Consider the following 21,763-nt stretch of genomic DNA (forward strand, 5'->3'; position numbering starts at 1 on the left):
GAAGATGTCCACGGTTGTTCCCCGCAATATTTCTTATACTCGCTGGCAGGATGTTGAACAACCGCGGTCCTCTGATGTTTATCACAGAACAAAACAGATTTATTGAAGAGTTCTGACAACCATGGGAAATGGACCTTCAAAACCAGTCCAGATTCCCGGTGGAGGAGATTTCAGCAAATTCAACTTCAATAATAAACGGATAAACTGGGAGCAAATAAACCAGGACTTCACAGAAATAAACTGGGAAGAACAGCTATGAAATGCAAACCTGAACCAGTGCCTGGAAAAAATAAGCTCAGTAGCACTAGAAATATGTTCAAACCGCATACCCCTAAGAAAAAAGAGAAAGAGATGCAGATTGGAACGGGAACGTCGTTCCCTATATAGGCGAAGAAAACGAATCGCGGAACAACTTGAGAGTCGCACCCTATCTCAAGAACGGCGAAGAAGGTTAGGTAGAGAAATAGAAACAATTGAACTCAAGCTACAAGAATCATACAAAACCCAGGAGAGGCAAAGAGAGCAAAAGGCCATCAGTGAAATAGAGAGAAATCCGAAATATTTTTTCTCCTATGCAAAATCAAGATCAAAAACCACATCTAGTATCGGGCCCCTGCGAAAGGGAGATGGAACTTTCACAGATGACAACAAAGAAATGAGCGAGTTACTGAGGAAGCAGTACGACTCTGTTTTCAGTGAGCCATTAAATGCACTAAAGATTGATAACCCAAATGAATTTTTCATGGATATGATACCAACATCAAATCACATATCAGACGTCGCCCTATCCCCACTAGATTTTGAAGAAGCCATAAACAGTATGCCTATGCACTCTGCACCAGGCCCGGATTCTTGGAACTCCATATTCATCAAGAACTGTAAAAAATCACTATCGCAGGCCCTTCACATTCTGTGGAGACAAAGTCTAGATACTGGCGTTATCCCTGACATACTAAAAACAGCAGAGATAGCACCACTCCATAAAGGAGGAAATAAGGCAGAGGCAAAAAATTACAGACCGATAGCACTAACATCGCACATCATAAAAATTTTTGAGAGAGTGCTAAGAAGTAAAATCACAAAATACATGGAATCACAGCATCTCCATAACCCCGGACAACATGGTTTCAGAACAGGGCGCTCTTGCCTGTCGCAGTTGCTGGACCACTATGATATGGCATTAGATGCTATGGAAGACAAACAAAAAGCTGATGTAATTTACACAGATTTCGCAAAAGCTTTTGATAAATGTGACCATGGTGTTATTGCACATAAAATGCGTTCAAAAGGAATTACCGGGAAAATAGGCAGATGGATCTACAATTTCCTGACTGACAGAACCCAATGTGTAATAGTCAACAAAATAAAATCCAGCCCATCAACCGTGAAGAGCTCAGTCCCCCAGGGTACTGTGCTTGCTCCAGTACTTTTTCTCATCCTCATATCGGACATAGACCAGAACACAACCTATAGCACTGTATCATCCTTTGCAGATGACACTAGGATTTTCATGAGAGTTGGCAACATAGAGGACACGGCAAACCTCCAATCAGATGTAGATCAGATCTTTCTATGGGCTACAGAAAATAATATGGTATTCAACGAGGATAAGTTTCAGCTCATGCGCTACGGAAAAACTGAAAATATAAAAACAGAAACCACGTACAAAACGCAGGCAAATCATAACATAGAACGAAAAGGCAATGTAAAGGACCTGGGTGTACTCATGTCGGAAGACCTTACCTTTAAAGAACACAATAAAGTAGCCGTCACAACTGCAAGAAAAATGACAGGTTGGATAACAAGAACTTTTCACACTAGAGATGCTATACCGATGATGATACTTTTCAAAACGCTTGTGCCCTCTAGAGTGGAGTACTGCTGCACAATGACAGCCCCTTTCAAAGCTGGAGAAATTGCTGACCTAGAGAGCGTGCAGAGATCCTTTACTGCTAGAATCCACTCGGTAAAACATCTAAATTACTGGGACCGACTAAAGAGCCTAAATCTGTACTCCCTTGAGCGCAGGCGGGAGAGATACATAATTTACACGTGGAAAATAATTGAGGGGCTGGTCCCAAACCTGCACACAGAAATAACACCACATGAGACCAGAAGACATGGCAGGATGTGCAGAATACCCCCGTTGAAAAGCAGAGGTGCAACAGGTACTCTGAGAGAGAACTCTATTAACATCAGAGGCCCGAGACTGTTCAACACGCTGACACTACACATAAGGGGCATAACTGGCAAACCCCTCACAGTGTTCAAGAGAACTGGATAAGCACCTCCAAAGGATACCTGATCAACCAGGCTGTGACTCGTACGTCAGGCTGCGAGCAGCCGCGTCTAACAGCCTGGTTGATCAGTCCAGCAACCAGGAGGCCTGGTCGACGACCGGGCCGCGGGGACACTAAGCCCCGGAAGCACCTCAAGGTAAGGTGGAGGTATGAGGGAGGGTGAGGTGGAGTGGGTGGAGTCACAGTATGAGGCTGAGGAGTGGGAGGAGTCACAGTATGAGACTGAGGAGGTGTGGGTGGAGCCACAGTATGAGGCTGAGAAGTGGGTGGAGCCACAGTATGAGGCTGAGAAGTGGGTGGAGCCATAGTATGAGGCTGAGGAGTGGGTGGAGTCACAGTATGAGGCTGAGGAGTGGGTGGAGTCACAGTATGAGGCAGAGGTGGAGTGGGTGGAGTCACAGTATGAGGCAGAGGTGGAGTGGGTGGAGTCACAGTATGAGGCAGAGGGGGAGTGGGTGGAGTCACAGTATGAGGCAGAGGTGGAGTGGGTGGAGCCACAGTATGAGGTGGAGTGGGTGGAGCCACAGTATGAGGTGGAGTGGGTGGAGCCACAGTATGAGGCTGAGGTGGAGTGGGTGGAGTCACAGTACTGTGCGAGGCGTGGGCGGGGCATGAAGGCAAGTCTATTGATCTCTCATCACCACTTCGACGACGCCGCCGCCGCCGCCCCAATGCCCATACGTCTTGTAGCCACCGGAACACCCCAGCAACTGGCCACCATACTAAAGATATACTAAAATTGTACCAGAGATTGTGATGCAACAATTATGTAACATATGCAATGTGATTCAAACTTGAACATGCAAAAGAACTTGCCACCCAGTGGTCTAGTGCTCAATAATTCGACTCTGTCCACGTACGGCAGACAAAAATGTATGTATGCCGCCTCAGTTTATCATAATATTGCCACTAATGAATGTTATTTACTTTAGGATATAAGAACTTTTGTGTACTGTGGTTGATATTAGGTCGTATGTATTGTAATGTATTAATATGGTTAAAGACGACGATACCTGGTAGATGTATGAAGTCATGTCCCTCGACGACACACGAGCCACACGACCTGCTGTAATCAATGATCGATAAAGATTAAGCCACCCAAGAGGTGGCACGGGCATGAATACCCCGTAATGTAATCAATGGGAGGAGATCCCATGACACGCCAGTCAGAATGCATGCCACTTGCTTGCTTGCTTGTTGTTTCAACATCACGAGTGAGGATATTCGTCCTCGTTCCTCTAAGAATTGTTCTAGTTTTCATCTATATCAATTAAGTCTAAGCCAGACTTCCCCATAGAGTCGAACAGCGATGTGTGTGAAGTAGGTGTGTCGGAGGATCTACTCCTAAACAGACCTGGGGGTCAGATTCACGAAGCAATTACATAAGCACTTACGAACCTAAACATCTTTTCTCAATCTTTGGCGGCTTTGTTTCCAATTATTAAACAGTTTACAAGCATGAAAACTTGCCAATCAACTGTTGATATTGTTATAAACAGCCTCCTGGTGCTTCGGAGCTCATTAACTGTTTAATAATTGTAAACAAAGCTGCTAAAGATTGAGAAAAGATGTACAGGTTCCTAAGTGCTTGCGTAAGTGCTTTCGTGAATCTGGCCCCTGGTCGTTGGTAAAACTGTTCAAAACTGGCAGAAGCCCAACATGATATGCCATTTGACAGGAATTACTCCCGTTACATTAAATGACAAGACCATGGCTCAATTTTCTGGAATTCCATAACAAGTCGCCTGGAGTAGCAACGTTAATTGTTTGACACGCTATATTCTTCACGCCATGTTAGTAGGTAAAGGATCATACTCCGTCTGATGGGAGTAACCCCTATGGTTTGTGCTGGTTAGGGAGCCTCAAGAAGTAATGCCATCATGTTCGTCTTCATGGGTGGTGGTTGTTGTTGTTGTTTTAGATTCAGCTACTCAGAATAAAAGTTCCAAGTAGCACGGGCTATGGTGAGCCCGTAGTGGACTTACCTGGCACAGGAGCGAGGCTGTGTATGTGTATGTCTTCAAGGGAGACATCTCCCGTCACGCAGGGTGCAGTCGCACCTCCACAGATCTCCAGTATCAGCTCTTGATACTGGTAATGGCTCAAAAGGGCCACCACTTACGGGCTATTCATGCCCGTGCCACCTTTTGGGTGGCTTAATCTTCATCAATCAATCATGTTCGCTTCGACAGTAGTATAATCGCGGGAACCACACATTCACTACCCAAATTGAAAGCCCTACCACTACGCCTGTTCTTAACAATGTCAAAATATTTAAACATTAATAAAATGGCAATAGAGTTAGAAAATTTGTACTCTTATGCCAATCTAACTATAACGGATTTTACGGCGAAACCAACCTGAACAAATCCACAAGGGCCGTGACGAGGATTCGAACCTGCATCCGGGAGGTTCGCTACCTCCTGGAACATCCTACCTCTCTAGAGGGGGGGGGGGGGTAGAAATAGCCTAAGCTACTCTATCCCTTTGAGATGCATTTTTTCTTGTCTCAATAAACACTTGAACTTGCCTCCCTCTCTCATACATAGACACACTCACGTTTTTGGTTGGAGGTTTACGGGCTATTCATGCCCGTGCCACCTCTTGGGTGACTTAATCTTTATCAATCAATGGTTGGAGGTGCATTTTGGTTGGTGTTGTAGTGAGTGGATTACTGCTCTGGCCTGCGATCATGATACTTTGTTCCATAATTTGTTAAGTTACCTGGAAACTATTTTGTTAATCAAGTCTCTTGGTGCTTAATGAGAGTATTCTCCCCCCCCCCTCCTCCTTCCAACACAATAATAAAGATTGATGAAGATTAATATTTAAAGATTGATATATAAAGATTGATGAAGATTAAGTGGCATGGGCATGAATAGTCTGTAAAATGACACACACACGCACACAGTCAAATAGAGAGAAAGATCTGGGGGTTGATATCACACCGAACTTGTCCCCAGAGGCCCACATCAAAAGGATATCATCAGCGGGATATGCTAGACTGACCAACTTGAGAACTGCCTTTAGAAACTTTTGTAAGGAATCTTTCAGGACCCTGTATACCACCTATGTAAGGCCAATGCTGGAGTATGCAGCTCCAGCCTGGAGTCCATACCTAGTTAAACACAAGACAAAGTTAGAGAAGATTCAGAGGTATGCCACCAGACTCGTCCCGAAACCGACAGGTATGAGCTACGAGGAAAGGCTAAGGGAACGGAATCTCACGTCCCTGGAAAAACAGAAGAGTAAGGGGAGACATGATAACCACCTGCAAAATTCTCAGTGGAATTGACAGGGTGGACAAAGACAAACTCTTTAGCACGGGTGGAACACGAACAAGGGGACACAGGTGGAAACTTAGTACCCAGATGAGCCACAGAGACGTTAGAAAGAATTTTTTCCAGTGTCAGAGTAGTTAACAAATGGAATGCACTAAGTAGTGATGTGGTGGAGGCTGGGAGGCTGACTCCATACACAGTTTCAAATGTAGATATGATAAAACCCAGTAGGCTCAGGACCCTGTACACCAGTTGCTCGACAGCCGAGAGGCGGGACCTAAGAGCCGATTGATTGATTGATTGATGAAGATTAAGCCACGCAAAAGGTGGCACGGGCATGAATAGCCCGTAAGTGGTGGCCCTTTTGAGCCATTACCAGTATCAAGAGCTGATACTGGAGATCTGTGGAGGTGCAACTGCACCCTGCGTGACGGGAGATGTCTCCCGGATCAAATGGTGACCAGATGGTGTCCAAAGAGCCAGGGGCAAGATTCACGAAAGCACTTACGAACGTGTACATCTTTCCTCAATCTTTGACGGCTTTGGTTACATTTATTAAAGCATGAAAACTTGCCAATCAACTGTTGTTATTGTTATAAACAGCCTCCTGGTGCTTCGGAGCTCCTTAGCTGTTTAATAATTGGAAATAAAGCCGCCAAAGATTGAGAAAATATGTGCAGGTTCGTAAGTGCTTGCGTAAGTGCTTTCGTGAATCTGGGCCCAGAGCACAACTAGTTAAGCACACACACACCTCACCCTCCCTCCCTCCGTGCCCCAGCTCCACCAGCCACGCCGGGACCTGCACCAGTCACCCCGGGACACCTGGTGCGTGTGTGAGTGTAAATCTCCCTGTGAAACTTGCCACCGTCAGTCCGGGGCTTGATCTCTACAAAAGAGGATCAACAACAAAAACCAAGGGGAGAGAGGGGAGAGAGAGGGCCAGGAAGAGTGCCAGTTTTCACCTAACACGCTCACCCCACCTCTTACTCCCCCCCCCCCACCCCACCCCGGAGCATATCACTATTTGTAACATTTTTTACATGTATCTGAAAGTAAATTACTGTATTTACCGGCGTAAAACACGCACCTAATTTACAAGTCTATCGTGGAAACTAAAACATTTCAATGTGTCATCATACATTTACTACAAGTGCTTTTCAAGTTTTATAGTGAAAATCTAATTTTATGCATATAAATATAGAGTCAACCCCAAATAAATCAACCCCCTTTTAGGTTTGTAAAAAAAAAATTAGAGAGTATATTCTCAGTATATTTAGTTGTGTCGGACCAAAGCATGGGTCTTATTTGATGGCAAATACACCAAATTCCTAAATAATTGACCAAACTTGTGGTCGGAACACCAAGTGGACATCTTCATGGGTTAACCTTTACATTGCGAGAAAACTCCACCTACAAATCTTTCTAGGAGCGTTTTTGCTAATCTCATGTATAGTCATTAGTACCACCACCGAGCCCATTTGGATAGGTGGGAGGACGTTGAACAACCGCGGACCTCTGATGTTTATACAGTGCTCTCTGTGCCTATGGCACCTCTGCTCTTCACTGGTTCAATCTTGCATTTTCTTCCATATCGTTCACTCCAGTCAGAGATTATTCTAAATATTTGGCCCTGTCCAAATCCTTCTGCGGACAGTTTGTCTTATTGTCATCCGCTCTACTGACTGATAAAGATTAAGCCACCCAAGAGATGGCATGGGCATGAATAGCCCGTAAGATCTCCCCCTACGGCAGTGGCTACACTTTATATCCCATCAGCAGTTGTCAGCGGTACAGCACTTGCAACTGTAATTAGAGAATGAACTCTGGCCAAGATTTGTTAGTTAAGCCCCTGGAATGTACCTGGATGAGTTTCTAGGTCTTCTTCTACTCCCCCAAGCCCGGCCCGCGACTTGAGACAAGCGCTTGGTGAATCGTGTAGTCTATTGCTCGTGTGCTTGTTCGGGACAAGCACCACCGATTGATTGATGAAGATTAAGCCACCCAAAAGGTGGCACGGGCATGAATAGCCCGTAAGTGGTGGCCCTTTTGAGCCATTACCAGTATCAAGAGCTGATACTGGAGATCTGTGGAGGTGCGACTGCACCCTGCGTGACGGGAGATGTCTCCCGTGAAGCACCGCCGAGTTTGGTGATAAGTTATGTCTCAGCTAGGTGGCTTAGTTTTCAGAGGCCGCCGAGAAGGCCAGGGGGTAGCCACGCCCCCCACACACGCACACACGCACATTCCCCTTCTTCCAGGACAAAGGGCTGCCTTATGCAGCTGCTGTGGGTGCTGCTGTACCGTCAGTTGCAGGAGATGCAGGAGAAACTAAGCAAGTTTCAACAGTAGCGGATCTGTCGAGTGTATTCCATCAACAGAGTGGTATCCCCTCAGGCTGTGTGTTCTAAGGTTTTGTCTCCAACAAAGTGGTGACTGAACCTCTTCCCGAGGTATTTCGGTTCAGGAATTATGATGGATCCTAATTCTCTGTGAAACGTTAAGACGACCCGATACCCACCAATGTGATGGTTGGCACGTGGGAGGATGTCTAATCACCTGGAATTCATACGTCACACTACAATCAGCGACGTCAAACTATTTCGCTTACCAAACCGGCAACCAGCAGGCCAGGTCGGAGACCGGGCCCCAAGAACATTGATCCTGTAGACCACCTCAAGGTAAAGGAGATTCCACACACTTTACACAATTTGATCTTAGCCAAAAGGTCGAGAAGCGATAAGGAGATTCCATTCCATACCTACTTTACCTTGCAGTGGTTCCGGGGTTCAAGGTCCCCGCGGCCCAGTCTCTGACCAGGCCTCCAGCTGGACGGATTCACGAAGCAGTTACGCAAGTACTTACGAACGTGTACATCTTTCCTCAATCTTTGACGCCTTTGGTTATATTTATTAAACAGTTTACAAGCATGAAAACTTCCCAATCAACTGTTGTTATAAACAGCCTCCTGGGGCTTCGGAGCTCTTTAACTATTTAATAATTGTAATCGAATCCGCCAAAGATTGAGGAAAGATGTACAGATTTGTAAGTGCTTGCGTAACTACTTCGTGAATCCGAGTCCTGGTCTGGTCAACCAGGCTGTTGGACGCGGCTGCTCGCAGCCTGACGTATGACTCACAGCCTAGTTGATTACGTATCCTTTGGAGGTGCTTATCCAGCTCTCTCTAACCAACCCGTTCTCGCACTTTCTTACAGTCAATATTGACTTATTAAATACGTGCATGTGACATACTAAACATACTAGTTTACTTTGAAAAGCTTCATAGAAAACACCGACCTTACCTAACCTTCTTAGTATGTTAAGATAAACATCTTATTGCTTCGCAATTACAATTATTACTTAACCTATTATAGGTATAGGTTAAGTAATAATAATTATTACTTAACCTATTATAGGTATAGGTTAAGTAATAATTGTAATTACGAAGCAATAAGATGCTTATCTTAACATACTAAGAAGGTTAGGTAAGGTCAGTGTTTTCTATGAAGCTTTTCAAGGTAAACTAGTATGTTTAGTATGTCACATATGCACGTATTTAATAAGTCAATATTGACTAAGAAAGTGCGAGAACGGGTTGCTCTAATACCGTGATGGGTCGGCCAGTTATGCCCCTTATGTGTAGTTGAAGCGTGTTGAACAGTCTCGGGCCTCTGATGTTGATAGAGCTCTCTTGAGAATGTCTATTGCACCTCTACTTTTCAACGGAGGTAAACTTACCCAACTCTGAGCAGCCAGCACTTTTATCTGAACATCTTACGAAAGGTAAGATGAGTTATGAGTTATGAGTTATGGGTTATGAGTTATGGGTTATGAGTTATGGGTTATGAGTTATGGGTTATGAGTTATGGGTTATGAGTTATGGGTTATGAGTTATGGGTTATGAGTTTACCTGATGGACTTTAGGTCGATCAGCGATTATTTGAACTGGATAGTCTTCTGGGCAGGATTTAAGCGCTAATAGCGCTTGGTCGACTTCGTGTTGCATTGCTCATGCTGCCATTGCTGCACAAGCCACAGGATCAGCATTTCCCGTTGAAAGACCCAAGCTCCAACACCTGGGTGCACCTGGCCTTGAATGATGACAGACATCAGGGCGGCCTTTCGGTCTTATATTGCATAGAACGATCTGTGTACGATTATCAGAGTTCAACTTTCGTAAGGACTCTTCCCCCTGTAGTGGACCAAACTGGTCCACTTCACTGGTCCACTGGTCCTGGTCAACCAGTCCTGGTCAACCTGGTCCTCCACTGGTCCACTTCCTGGTGGACCAAACTCTAAGTCAAGCCTGGCCTCGGGCCGGGCTTGGGGAGTAGAACTCCCAGAACCCCATCAACCAGGTATCAAGCAGGTATCATGTTCCACCACCTGTAGCTACAGGTGGTGGAACACCTGTAGCTGTACCTGTAGACACCTGTAGCTACAGTGCCCTTACGGTGTTGACTCTTCCTGGTGTGTGTGTGTGTGTGTGATCTTGGTGGTATAGTGTAGCTGGCGAGAGTTGTTTTAGATTTAGCTACTCAGAACGAAGTGTGCATGTAGCACGGGCTATGGTGAGCCCGTAAATGGGCGAGAGCTACGGCAAACTATAAATAGCGAGTGTAACCAAGGTCAGTGCTCGCCACACCCTCGCCCACCTATTTATAGAACCATCACAAATGGTTGCATTTATAATGCGCCTTGACTACCGCCTCTCACTAATCAATGTGACTTTCTATGATCCCCGATTTGCCTGATCTATCTCCAGTTCCTTGATATGTACACTGTGTGAGACAGTTTGCGTATGCGTATACGTATAAGTATACGTATGCGTGCGCACACAAGTGTGTGCGCACGCATACGCGACTCTTAAGAGCCTGAAGGCATGTCGCCCCAGACGTAACAAGACGTTAACATGAGCAAGCCCTCCACTAAGACATTGTAGCCCATCATAATCTTCAAAATCAAGAGAGCAGACATTCCGCCTCGAGACCGTCAACGTTTGACCTCTATTAAGAGGCACCTGTGGCAGGTGGCGCCGTGCGTGCTGGCACTACCCCAGTTCTGGGGTAATGGCCCCCCGTTCTCCCACCCACCAATCCAGCCTTTCAACCCTTCAATTTTCATCATTGCAAGCCCAAACAACCTCCACTCGCCATTACACAACTCTACCCATTCTAGGTCAGTTTGGCAAGTGTACATGGACGCAATCCTGCCGCTTGCGTCCAGGCAGGCTGTTGTGCCCAGACCTGCGGCCTTAAGGCGCACGCACGCACTCTCTCTCTCTCTCTCTCTCTCACACACACACACACACACACACACACACACACACACACACACACACACACACACACACACACACACACACACTGGGGTTCTGGGAGTTTAGGCGGGATCCAAGAGTCAATGCTCGATCCTGCAAGCACATATAGGTGAGTACACACACACACACACACGTACACACACACACACACACACACACACACACACGTACACACGTACACACACACGTACACACACACGTACACACACACGTACACACACACGTACACACACACGTACACACACACGTACACACACACGTACACGTACACACACACACACACACACACAAACCTACACTATACAACACACACAAAAACCGTGGTCGTTTTCTCTATACATTGCTCACATGTTTGAGGGCAGGGGAGTGAGGAGGAGTGGCCTACGATGTTCACACTGTTGACCAGACCACACACTACAAGGTCAGGGGACGACGACGACGTTTCGGTCCGTCCTGGTCCATTCTCAACTCGATTGTCGAGAATGGCTCAGGACGGGCCGAAACGTCGTCGTCCTTTCACCTTCTAGTGTGTGGTCTGGTCAACATACTTTAGCCACGTTATTGTGACTCATCGCGACCACACTTCACAGTCTTACGCTTCATACTATCTCTCTCACGCCAGTATGTTATAATGTTATCTCAACCACAGTTTGATCTTTATCCTGGCTAGATAAGCAATTCTGACACACAGACCGACTTCTCCACGTCTCCTGTTTACTTTGTCACATCTGTCTTATAACTTGGGGGGGGGGGAACTTAGTTTACCCTTCATTGTATAAATACAGGTCTAGAGTTTTGTCCCTGGTATTCGGTGTTAAAGATGAAGTCTAATTAACTAATCTTTTGTTACAAGCTTCATCGGCAGTTTGTGTAAAACTGCTTACAAGGTCTTGTAAGCTCCCTGGCACGTGGGTGTTAACTTATGCCACTATATACTAGTTCCCCTCGTACTGTCGGCCCACATCATCCAATTGTAATTTTGAGAGTAATTTCCAAATGAGAAAACTGGATTTAATATGAACATTTAGGCCAGTCACATTTAAACCCACTCCCTCCCCCCCTACTCCCCAACACACACACACACACACACACACACACACACACACACACACAGGGGCCCCGTAGCCTGGTGGATAGCGCGCAGGACTTAATTTTGTGGCGCGGGTTCGATTCCCGCACCAGGCAGAAACAAATGGGGAAAGTTTCTTTCGCCCCGAATGCTCCTGTTACCTAGCAGTAAATAAGTACCTGGGAGTTAGTCAGCTGTCACAGGCTGCTTCCTGGGGGGTGTGTGGAGAAAAAAAAGTAGTTAGTTAACAGCTGACTGACAGTTGAGAGGCGGGCCGAAAGAGCAAAGCTCAACCCCCGCAAACACAACTAGGTGAATACACCACTTACCTCTATACTAAAGTAGCCCCTGTCTACATAGTCCCCTAAGAAGAGATATTTAGTACAGTTGGGTGGGCCCCCGACCTCAAATAGCTTCATGAGGTCATAGAACTGCCCGTGGATGTCGCCGCACACTGTGAACAAGAAAAAAATATAAATAGTTAAAAAACTTTAAGGTAACAAGATGCAAAGATGCAAAATAATGCTTGTTTGATACAATGTCCTTTGGAAAGCAATTATGTTACTCTCAACAGCACTATACAACAGTGGTATATCTGAAATATTTTAGGCTAGGGTTCCAAAACTGGTCAACAAAAATGGTGAACATGACTAAAAATATGACTTTTTTCATAACAAGGAGACGTGGTTAAGTAAAGTCATCATATGCAATAACTATAATCACTGTGATGATTATAAACAGTTAACTTATCTGGCTAAACGAATCACAGACACGTTCAACCATCATTTGGAGGATCTTTGCTGACAACCATGCAAAGATCCACCAAAATTTTATTAAATATATTAAAAAATGACAATTCGTCTTTAGTGCTTTATCAAATATACCCAATACTGTTTGGCTGTTTTTGGCTTGGCTGTTTATGAAGACACAAAAAGCTAGGTTTATTGATTGATTTATTTATTTTATTTATATATATATATATATATATATATATATATATATATATATATATATATATATATATATATATATATATATATATAGAAGAAGGTACATCATTGGGATAGTGAGGATATATAGCATAGTAATTACAAGCCACTAGTACGCGCAGCGTTTCGGGCAGATGAATGTATTGGGAAATAATATTACAAAAGGAAAAGTTTTTATTGTATATTTAGCAATGGGAAAACATTGATTTTCCTTTTTTTCTGTTTGATGGTGTTGCAAAGTTCAATGATAACAGATTCTACACTGTTTTAATGCTTTCTTTGATTAATTCGGCCATCACTAACCCTTAAGACAACAGCTCGCGTCAATTGACATTTCTCATTACAGAAATTTACGATAATTATTCTGCTTATTAATCAAAGATTTTATATTTCTCTGGTTACAAAACGAAACATCTGCTTTACTACCTCCTTTTGTAACGTGGCGCGATCTCCATTGTATTGTGTACCTGGGACCAGATTCACGAAAGCACTTACGCAAGCACTTACGAACGTTTACATCTTTTCTCAATCTTTGGCGGCTTTGTTTCCAATTATTAAACAGTTAATGAGCTCCGAAGCACCAGGAGGCTGTTTATAACAATAACAACAGTTGATTGAGAAGTTTTCATGCTTGTAAACTGTTTAATAAATGTAACCAAAGCCGTCAAAGATTGAGGAAAGATGTACACGTTCGTAAGTGCTTGCGTAAGTGTTTTCGTGAATCTGGCCCCTGATCTCCGCCTCAGTACTCAACTTCACCTATGTTATGGCTGCCAACCTTCATTTGGCAACCAAACATCAACTTTTGAAATCTTGGGCTGTCTTGCAACGTCTTAACTTTCAACCGCAGCCGGATTACCATTAAGTTCATAAATTTCCTGTGTGCGCGCGCGCACTACGCAGTCCCACAGCTTTCACTTTTAAACACATGAAAACATACTAAAGGGAGTTGGTTTGGTGGTTGTGTCGGTCCTTCACCCACCTGACTTGAACCTCACCAGAGTGCTGTTAGTAACAGAGCCTCAGATTGAAACAGATCAACTCTCCAAGAGTTGTTACTAACAGATCTCCTGGTGGACCAAACTCTCACACGTCAAGCCTGGCCTCAGGCCGGGCTGGGGGAGTAGAAGCACTCCCAGAACCCCATCAACCAGGTTAACAACACTAACTGGAGATGTGTGCCAGCCCCGGACGAACATGGCACGGGATTATAACTCCTACAACAGGTGAAGCTTTACTCCTGGGTGTGGCCAAAACCTGCCACAAGAAAAAGTACAGCTCCTTCCTTATATGTTGAAATTTGCGCAAGAGAGAGAAAGTGTGGGTCATATTTAACGTAGAGGCTAAACAGGTTATGTTAAAGACTCCCGCCTCGTACTCCCCCTCGCGTGTTCCAACACACGCATCACCAAATAACTAAAAACGTGTCCAATTATACAGAGGAAACTATCAGTAGTGGACTAGTGATAAATGGATATGAAATTTCTTCAATAAATTAAAGTCAGATTAATGTCTCTTTCGAAGCTGCTACTACGATACGACTCTTGTAGCGTTCACTAACACGCCTCGTCCTCAAAATGCTCTATTATTACGTAGTCATAATGTAATAGGCTTTACGGGACGATTTTATGTATATATCATCCGGCACAAATATCACACGTCTCTTATATTCTTAATTCAATGCACCTCCATACCGCCTCGCCTCTCAGAATTATTCCTTGATACATACAAGGTGTGGGACTAAGTTAAATGGTCGTCTATATATAAAAGCCTTTTTTTTACCTCTGATTTTGTTAAGGAAAGCTTACAGGGAAATCTACATTTTCATTCATCGAAACGTTGTTACTCCTAAATAAAAGTGCACATGCGCAGGCAGCGAGACTTGGGCGTGCACGCTGCAGTAACAAGTCAATTCACTACTGTCAATATGTACACAATCCCGAGCGAGGTGTCGCGCGAAGAACACACTTTAACACACTCTTGGCGACATTCTAAGTCCCGTCTGAGCGTGACTGTGCCGTCTTTACGTTCCTTCCCACTTTGTCTTCCGTTTATATCCCTTCTTCATACATTCTACGCTCCATTGCAGTCCATTTCGCCTTTCCTGTCACTTTCTCCCCATCCGTCAATCTGTCAGCCTCCACCCGCTATGGGCGGCCAGACACAGCCTCCTGTGTATGGTAATGCTGTGTTATGTATACACCAACCGGTTTCCAATACCGTCTTCGCACGCACGCATATAGGAAATAACAATCCTGTATAAAAATCGTCAAAATTATAGTTTATATTTTTTTTTAAGTTTACAGATAATACAGAAAGAGAACCAAGTCATGATGTCCGCACTAGACATTAAGCAACCCGTTGTCCTACAAAGAAACGTCGTTTTTCGACCGTATATGATACACAGGACCAAAAATTGTCTGACTAGAAAATGGAACCGGCTGGCGAAAGTGACGTACTGTCCCGTTACCTGGTTGGTTGATACCTGGTTGGTTGATACCTGGTTGGTTGATACCTGGTTGGTTGATACCTGGTTGATGGGGTTCTGGGAGTTCTTCTACTCCAAGCCCGGCCCGAGGCCAGGCTTGACTTGTGAGAGTTTGGTCCACCAGGCTGTTGCTTGGAGCGGCCCGCAGGCCCACATACCGGTTGGTCCGGTACTCCCTGAAGGAAATTATCTAGTTTCCTCTTGAAGATGTCCGGCAATATTTCTTATGCTCGCTGGGTGGATGTTGAACAACCGCGGACCTCTGATGTATATACAGTTCTCTCTAACTGTGCCTATGGCACTCCTGCTCTTCACTATTTCATCTTCACTTCTGTTTTGGGTCCTCTGGTAGGTTAGGACAGGACGTTGACCAGACCACACACTAGAAGGTGAAGGGACGACGACGTTTCGGTCCGTCCTGGACCATTCTCAAGTCGATTGTGATGAAGTAGAGACAGGCAATAAATAGGCAATAAATAAAAATGTCCTTAAGACAGGACAATTTAAATTGACAGTTTTCTTGACGTTGGGAAACTTTAGCGAGGCGGCCTGCATTAAGAGCCCTCCATAAGCACCTGAGCAGCGTTATTCACTTAAAAAGTTCAACGTGTTCCATCCGCTTTAATGTTCCCTTTTATGATGCTTCAAACAAAATGCAGGTTTCCCCCCTTGACGCGCGGTCAGATATGGAGTGATTGACACATATCTCCTCTGGCGCCGTAACCACGTCATTAAATAATCACAATTTACACCTAACTTTTGGATTACATTTACATTCATTACTTCACTGGCAATGTGGGCGAGAGACAAGTTTTGCGGCCCAATAAGATTACAGTCCCTTCCCCCTAGAGCACAAGTTCCACACTTTTTTTTTTTCTTCTCTTAAACCGTGGAGCTCTGGCAACAGGGTTCAACGTACCAGCACGTGAGTGACCCGACACTGACGACGGGAAACAAGCTACCTGGTTGATACCTGGTTGATGGGGTTCTGGGAGTTGTTGTTCTGCCTAAGCCCGGCCCGAGGCCAGGCTCGACTTGAGAGTTTGGTCCACCAGGCTGTTGCTTGGAGCGGCCCGCAGGCCCACATACCCACCACAGCCCGGTTGGTCCAGAACTTCTTAGAAAACAGTCCAGTTTTCTCTTGATGTCCACGGCTGTTCCGGCAATATTTCTTATAGTCGCTGGGAGGACGTTGAACAACCGCGGACCTCTGATGTTTATTCAGTGCTCTCTGATTGTGCCTATGGCACCTCTGCTCTTCACTGGTTTAAACTTGCATTTTCTTCCATATCGTTCACTCCAGTACGTTGTTATTTTACTGTGTAGATTTGGGACCTGGCCCTCCAGTATTTTCCATGTGTTCGCTCCTCAAACTTTCACTGTTCAAAATGTGCCCCACACACTCAAATTCAAAAATCATCTCTAGACGATTTAAAACTCAGTCTCATATTCTATGGCCAGACAGAAGGGTAAGGGGTTCAAAGGCTAGACTCTACCGCCCTCTGGGGTCGTTGAAACGCACTACCTTTTTTTTATCGATTCCGGAAATCTATGTCCCTGAGACCAGGTCTCTTGGTTGGTGGTCTGGTCAACCAGGTTGTCAGACGCCGCTGCAGGCACCCTGATACATGAATCAAAGCCTTGTTGATCAGGTATCCTTTGGAGTTGTTTTATCAAGTTCTCTTCTGAACACTGCTAAAGGTCGGCTATTTATGCCCCTTATGATTAGAGGGAGTGTTGAAAAGTCTTTGGCCCGTAATGTGTACATTAAGCGTACTTGTTCAGCACACCCTGCCATGTCTCGTGGTGTGTTCTTACGTGCAGCTCTGCAACCAACGTGTCTAACACTTTCAGAGTGTATTATGAATAACTTAAAATGAAATTACAAGAACGTGACATAGCTAAGAAAATATTGCGGCCATGGGCAGTATATTATAGTATTAGTATATATATAGTGTCGCGCCTGGCCTCTGAGTAGAACAACTCCAGAGACCCCCTCTCCAGGTAGAGTGTAGCACCTGTGTCCGTGGACTCTTGCCCTTCTACATAGGACTTAAAGGTTGTGTGTTGCTATATACGAGGGTCAAGACATGAAGACTTTGGGGTGAAGGGAATGGAGACACGCATGACAGCCAGCGATGGTGGTGGTAGCTCTTGCCAGCTACCACCACCACCTGTACCACCACCTGCTGCACCACCACCACCTACGAACCGAGGAGGGGGGTGGGGTGGAGGGTACATGCCCTCGTTGATGGTTTTATAATGGTTCAAGGGGATGGCGACTTCCCAGAGCCGCCACTAACACCAACCCCGTCCACGCCTCCTCCAACAGTGCTGGATCAATGCTATGACGACTCCTAAATACAAGTATTTTTGTTTAATCTGACCAGTTTTAATAGGGCTCTAGGAAGCATTGACGAGTTATATATTTATATTTCAAACATTCTATACTTCAGATACGTTTGATATCGTGGATGTGTTGGCGAAAGAACGAAATTTGCCGGAATAATCGTGGACATCAAGAGAAAACTAGATAGTATTCTTCAACCGGGTTGTGGTGGATATGTGGGCCTGCGGGCCGCTCCAAGCAACAGCCTGGTGGACCAAACTCTCACAAGTCTAAGCCTGGCCTCGGGCCGGGCTTGGGGAGTGGAAGAACTCCCAGAACCCCATCAACCAGGTATCAACCAGGTAAATTTGACAGTGCCCATCCTTCCCCCCCCCCCCCTCCCACTGCTTGCCTTCTCGTGACCTTTGACCTTCCTGGCACCTCTGGCTTTGACCTTCCTTTAACTTATTTATGACCTCTACCTTTCCCCAGACGGGTCACGTCTGTGACCTCATATGACGCATAATATTCCAACTGAACTGGAATCTTAACCTCCTTAAACTTATACAAAAAAAAAAAACTTCAAAGACAACCAATTTACGATCGCCGAAAACTAAGAGCCTTTAACCTTTGACCTCTCGCGATCTTAAATGTCAAATGAGCTCTCCTTCCGCCCTCGCCTCCACGTTGACCTCCGATCTTAACCAATATGGCATTCAATTATTTTTTTTCACATGTTGGTGTGTATGGGGAAGTGAGCGCTTAAAGCCTAGGGATTACAGTAATCCGTGTAAATCTGGCCTATCGGTACTCGCCTAGTTGTGCTTGCGGGGGTTGAGCTCTGGCTCTTTGGTCCCGCCTCTCAACCGTCAATCAACAGGTGGACAGGTTCCTGAACCTATGTGGCCTATCAGTGTGTTGATAGGCCAGTTGCATTGCTGAAATTGGCTCCAATATTCACATCTGTTTCATTTCAGATAAGTTATCTTCTTGAGGTTATCTTGAGATGATTTCGGGGCTTTTTAGTGTCCCCGCGACCCGGTCCGCGACCAGGCCTCCACCCCCAGGAAGCAGCCCGTGACAGCTGACTAACACCCAGGTACCTATTTTACTGCTAGGTAACAGGGGCATAGGGTGAAAGAAACTCTGCCCATTGTTTCTCGCCGGCGCCCGGGATCGAACCCGGGACCACAAATCCAGCGTGCTGTCCGCTAGGCCGACCGGCTCCCTCATCAAGAGAACTACAGAACGTGCCACAGACACCGAGAGAACCTCTACAGAACGTGGTACAGACACCGAGAGAACCTCTACAGAACGTGGTACAGACACCGAGAGAACCACTACAGAACGTGGTACAGACACCGAGAGAACCACTACAGAACGTGGTACAGACACCGAGAGAACCTCTACAGAACGTGGTACAGACACCGAGAGAACCTCTACAGAACGTGGTACAGACACCGAGAGAACCTCTACAGAACGTGCCACAGACACCGAGAGAACCTCTACAGAACGTGCCACAGACACCGAGAGAACCTCTACAGAACGTGGTACAGACACCGAGAGAACCTCTACAGAACGTGCCACAGACACCGAGAGAACCTCTACAGAACGTGGTACAGACACCGAGAGAACCTCTACAGAACGTGGTACAGACACCGAGAGAACCTCTACAGAACGTGCCACAGACACCGAGAGAACCTCTACAGAACGTGGTACAGACACCCATCCCAGGACTATGAACATCCACCGGCCACATCTCTGCTCCAAAGCACATCATCTCTTGTAACCAGTACAAGAGATGGTCATACAACCATCAATACTTGTACACCAGTACAAGTATTTTGGTCATACAACCAAAATGACTTAGTCTTCACTAGATTTCACGAAATATTTACAACGCCATCGGGTTACATATACAATCTTGGTTCGACTCCCTCAACAGGATGAGATAAACCGGAGGGGATAGGTCTTAGAAGCCCGCCAGGACAACAGGGCTTGGGGGAGGGAATTACCATGGGGAAAGCGCCAATGTATTTTCACTTATAGCACTGGGAAGGGGTCAGGATAAGGGGCCACCACTTACGGGCTATTCATGCCCGTGCCACCTTTTGGGTGGCTTAATCTTCATCAATCAATCAGGATAAGGATTTGGGATGTGACGGGGGGAGGAGGGGGGGAGGAATGGTGTCCACAACCACTTGGACGGTCAGGGATTGAACGCCGACCTGCATGATGCTAGACCATCGCTCTACCGTCCAGCCCAAGTGATTGTCCAAAAACCAGGATCCAGTGATCGAACGAGGTTTCTTCCTGAAGAGTCTATCTAAATTAGAAATGTGTTTTTTCCTCTCCAGCATTAGTTTCCTTCCTTGATACCTGGTTGATGGGGTTCTGGGAGTTCTTCTACTCCCCAAGCCCGGCCCGAGGCCAGGCTTGACTTGTGAGAGTTATCCACCAGGCTGTTGCTTGGAGCGGCCCACAGGCCCACATACCCACCACAGTCCGGCTGATCCGGCACTCGAAGGAAACAGTCTAGTTTCCTGAACAAATCCACAAGGGCCGTGACGAGGATTCGAACCTCTTTTTCCTCTTTCCGAACTAGTTTCCTCTTGAAGAGTTAGAGTCGCGTGTAACACTGTCTGCACCCGCTTAGCTGTCCGTTTCCGCCTGTCAACCCGAGCTTGCTCGTCTGTGACGTATTGCCAGAGCGCGCGCACGAACACCAGCACGCGCTCATCAGAAAGTAAACACTAGGGGGGTGACAGGGGTAGAGGAGCAGCACCAGACGACACAACAGTAAGGGAAGGAGAGGGAGTGTCCCCAATGACCTTGAGAACTGTGGCCTTACACCCCGCTCCTGTGCCAGTTAAGTTACGGGCTCACCATAGCCCGTGCTACTTGGAACTTGTTCCGAGTAGCTGAATCTATAACAACAATGTGGGCTTACATCACAGCCTGTACCCCCCCCTAAGTGGAAATGTAGATGTTTATCTCTCAGAATGTTTGGTAATATGTTTATTGTTTGTGATGTGTTTATATGTATGTATTAACACGATGTACTGAACGGGATGAGAATAGCTTGAGCTACCTCATCCCTTTGTGTGTATTTTACCTCGATAAACTTATTTCAATTTCGACTTGAGAATGGTCCAGGACGGACCGAAACGTCGTCGTCCCTTCAACTTCTAGTATGTGGTCTGGTCAACATACTTCAGCCACGTTATTGTGACTCATCGACTGCATATTTCAATTTCAATCTACCCTTCTTCCACCCCCAGTAAATATACACCAAGTACAACTTCATACTGTTCATTCGGTCACTTCCAACCTAATGTTATTCTTGAAGCGACCCCCCCTCTTTCTATTTCCTGAACCCACCGTAACTGCAAGGCGACTCTAACTGCCACAACTCATGAATGCTGATCTAGTTATTCTCTAGTTATCTAGTTAGAGTTATCTAGTTAGTTTTCTAGTTATCTAGTCTAGTTATCTTAGTTATCTAGTTATTCTCTAGTTATCTAGATCTAGTTATTCTCAGCTCTCTGGGTACAAATGACAGGATGAACAACCTAGTGGCTTTTCTTCCTATTTGAGGAGTGGTGTACATGCTGCTATAGCGGTATGTTCACTCGCAGGACGAGTGAATGTACGTGCGCATGTTCACTCGCAGGACGAGTGAATGTACGTGCGTATGTTCACTCGCAGGACGAGTGAATGTACGTGCGTATGTTCACTCGCAGGACGAGTAAATGTACGTGCGTATGTTCACAAATGGCGCTGCCCAATAAATTCGTTATCCGAGGTTATCTTGAGGTTATCTTGAGATGATTTCGCGTTTTTTTTTTTTTAGTGTCCCCGCGGCCCGGTCTTCGACCAGGCCTCCACCCCCAGGAAGCAGCCCGTGACAGCTGACTAACACCCAGGTACCTATTTTACTGCTAGGTAACAGGGGCATAGGGTGAAAGAAACTCTGCCCATTGTTTCTC

General features: G+C 45.7%; 1 protein-coding gene across 4 annotated transcripts in view; it reads right to left on the reverse strand.

Annotated features, from left to right (window-relative positions):
• Positions 1–12,261: 12,261 nt before the first annotated feature.
• The window catches only part of LOC138353124 (serine/threonine-protein phosphatase 2B catalytic subunit 2-like), a 163,571-nt gene continuing 154,069 nt past the window's right edge, over positions 12,262–21,763 (reverse strand). For all 4 annotated transcript variants that reach the window (XM_069305926.1, XM_069305925.1, XM_069305923.1 and 1 more), the window contains one exon: positions 12,262–12,422. In XM_069305926.1, the coding sequence (XP_069162027.1) occupies positions 12,277–12,422 (146 nt within the window). In that variant the 3' untranslated portion in view covers positions 12,262–12,276. The remainder of the gene's footprint in view (positions 12,423–21,763) is intronic.

The sequence above is a fragment of the Procambarus clarkii genome, chromosome 56, assembly GCF_040958095.1.
Source record: "Procambarus clarkii isolate CNS0578487 chromosome 56, FALCON_Pclarkii_2.0, whole genome shotgun sequence".
NCBI classification, from domain to species: domain Eukaryota; kingdom Metazoa; phylum Arthropoda; class Malacostraca; order Decapoda; family Cambaridae; genus Procambarus; species Procambarus clarkii.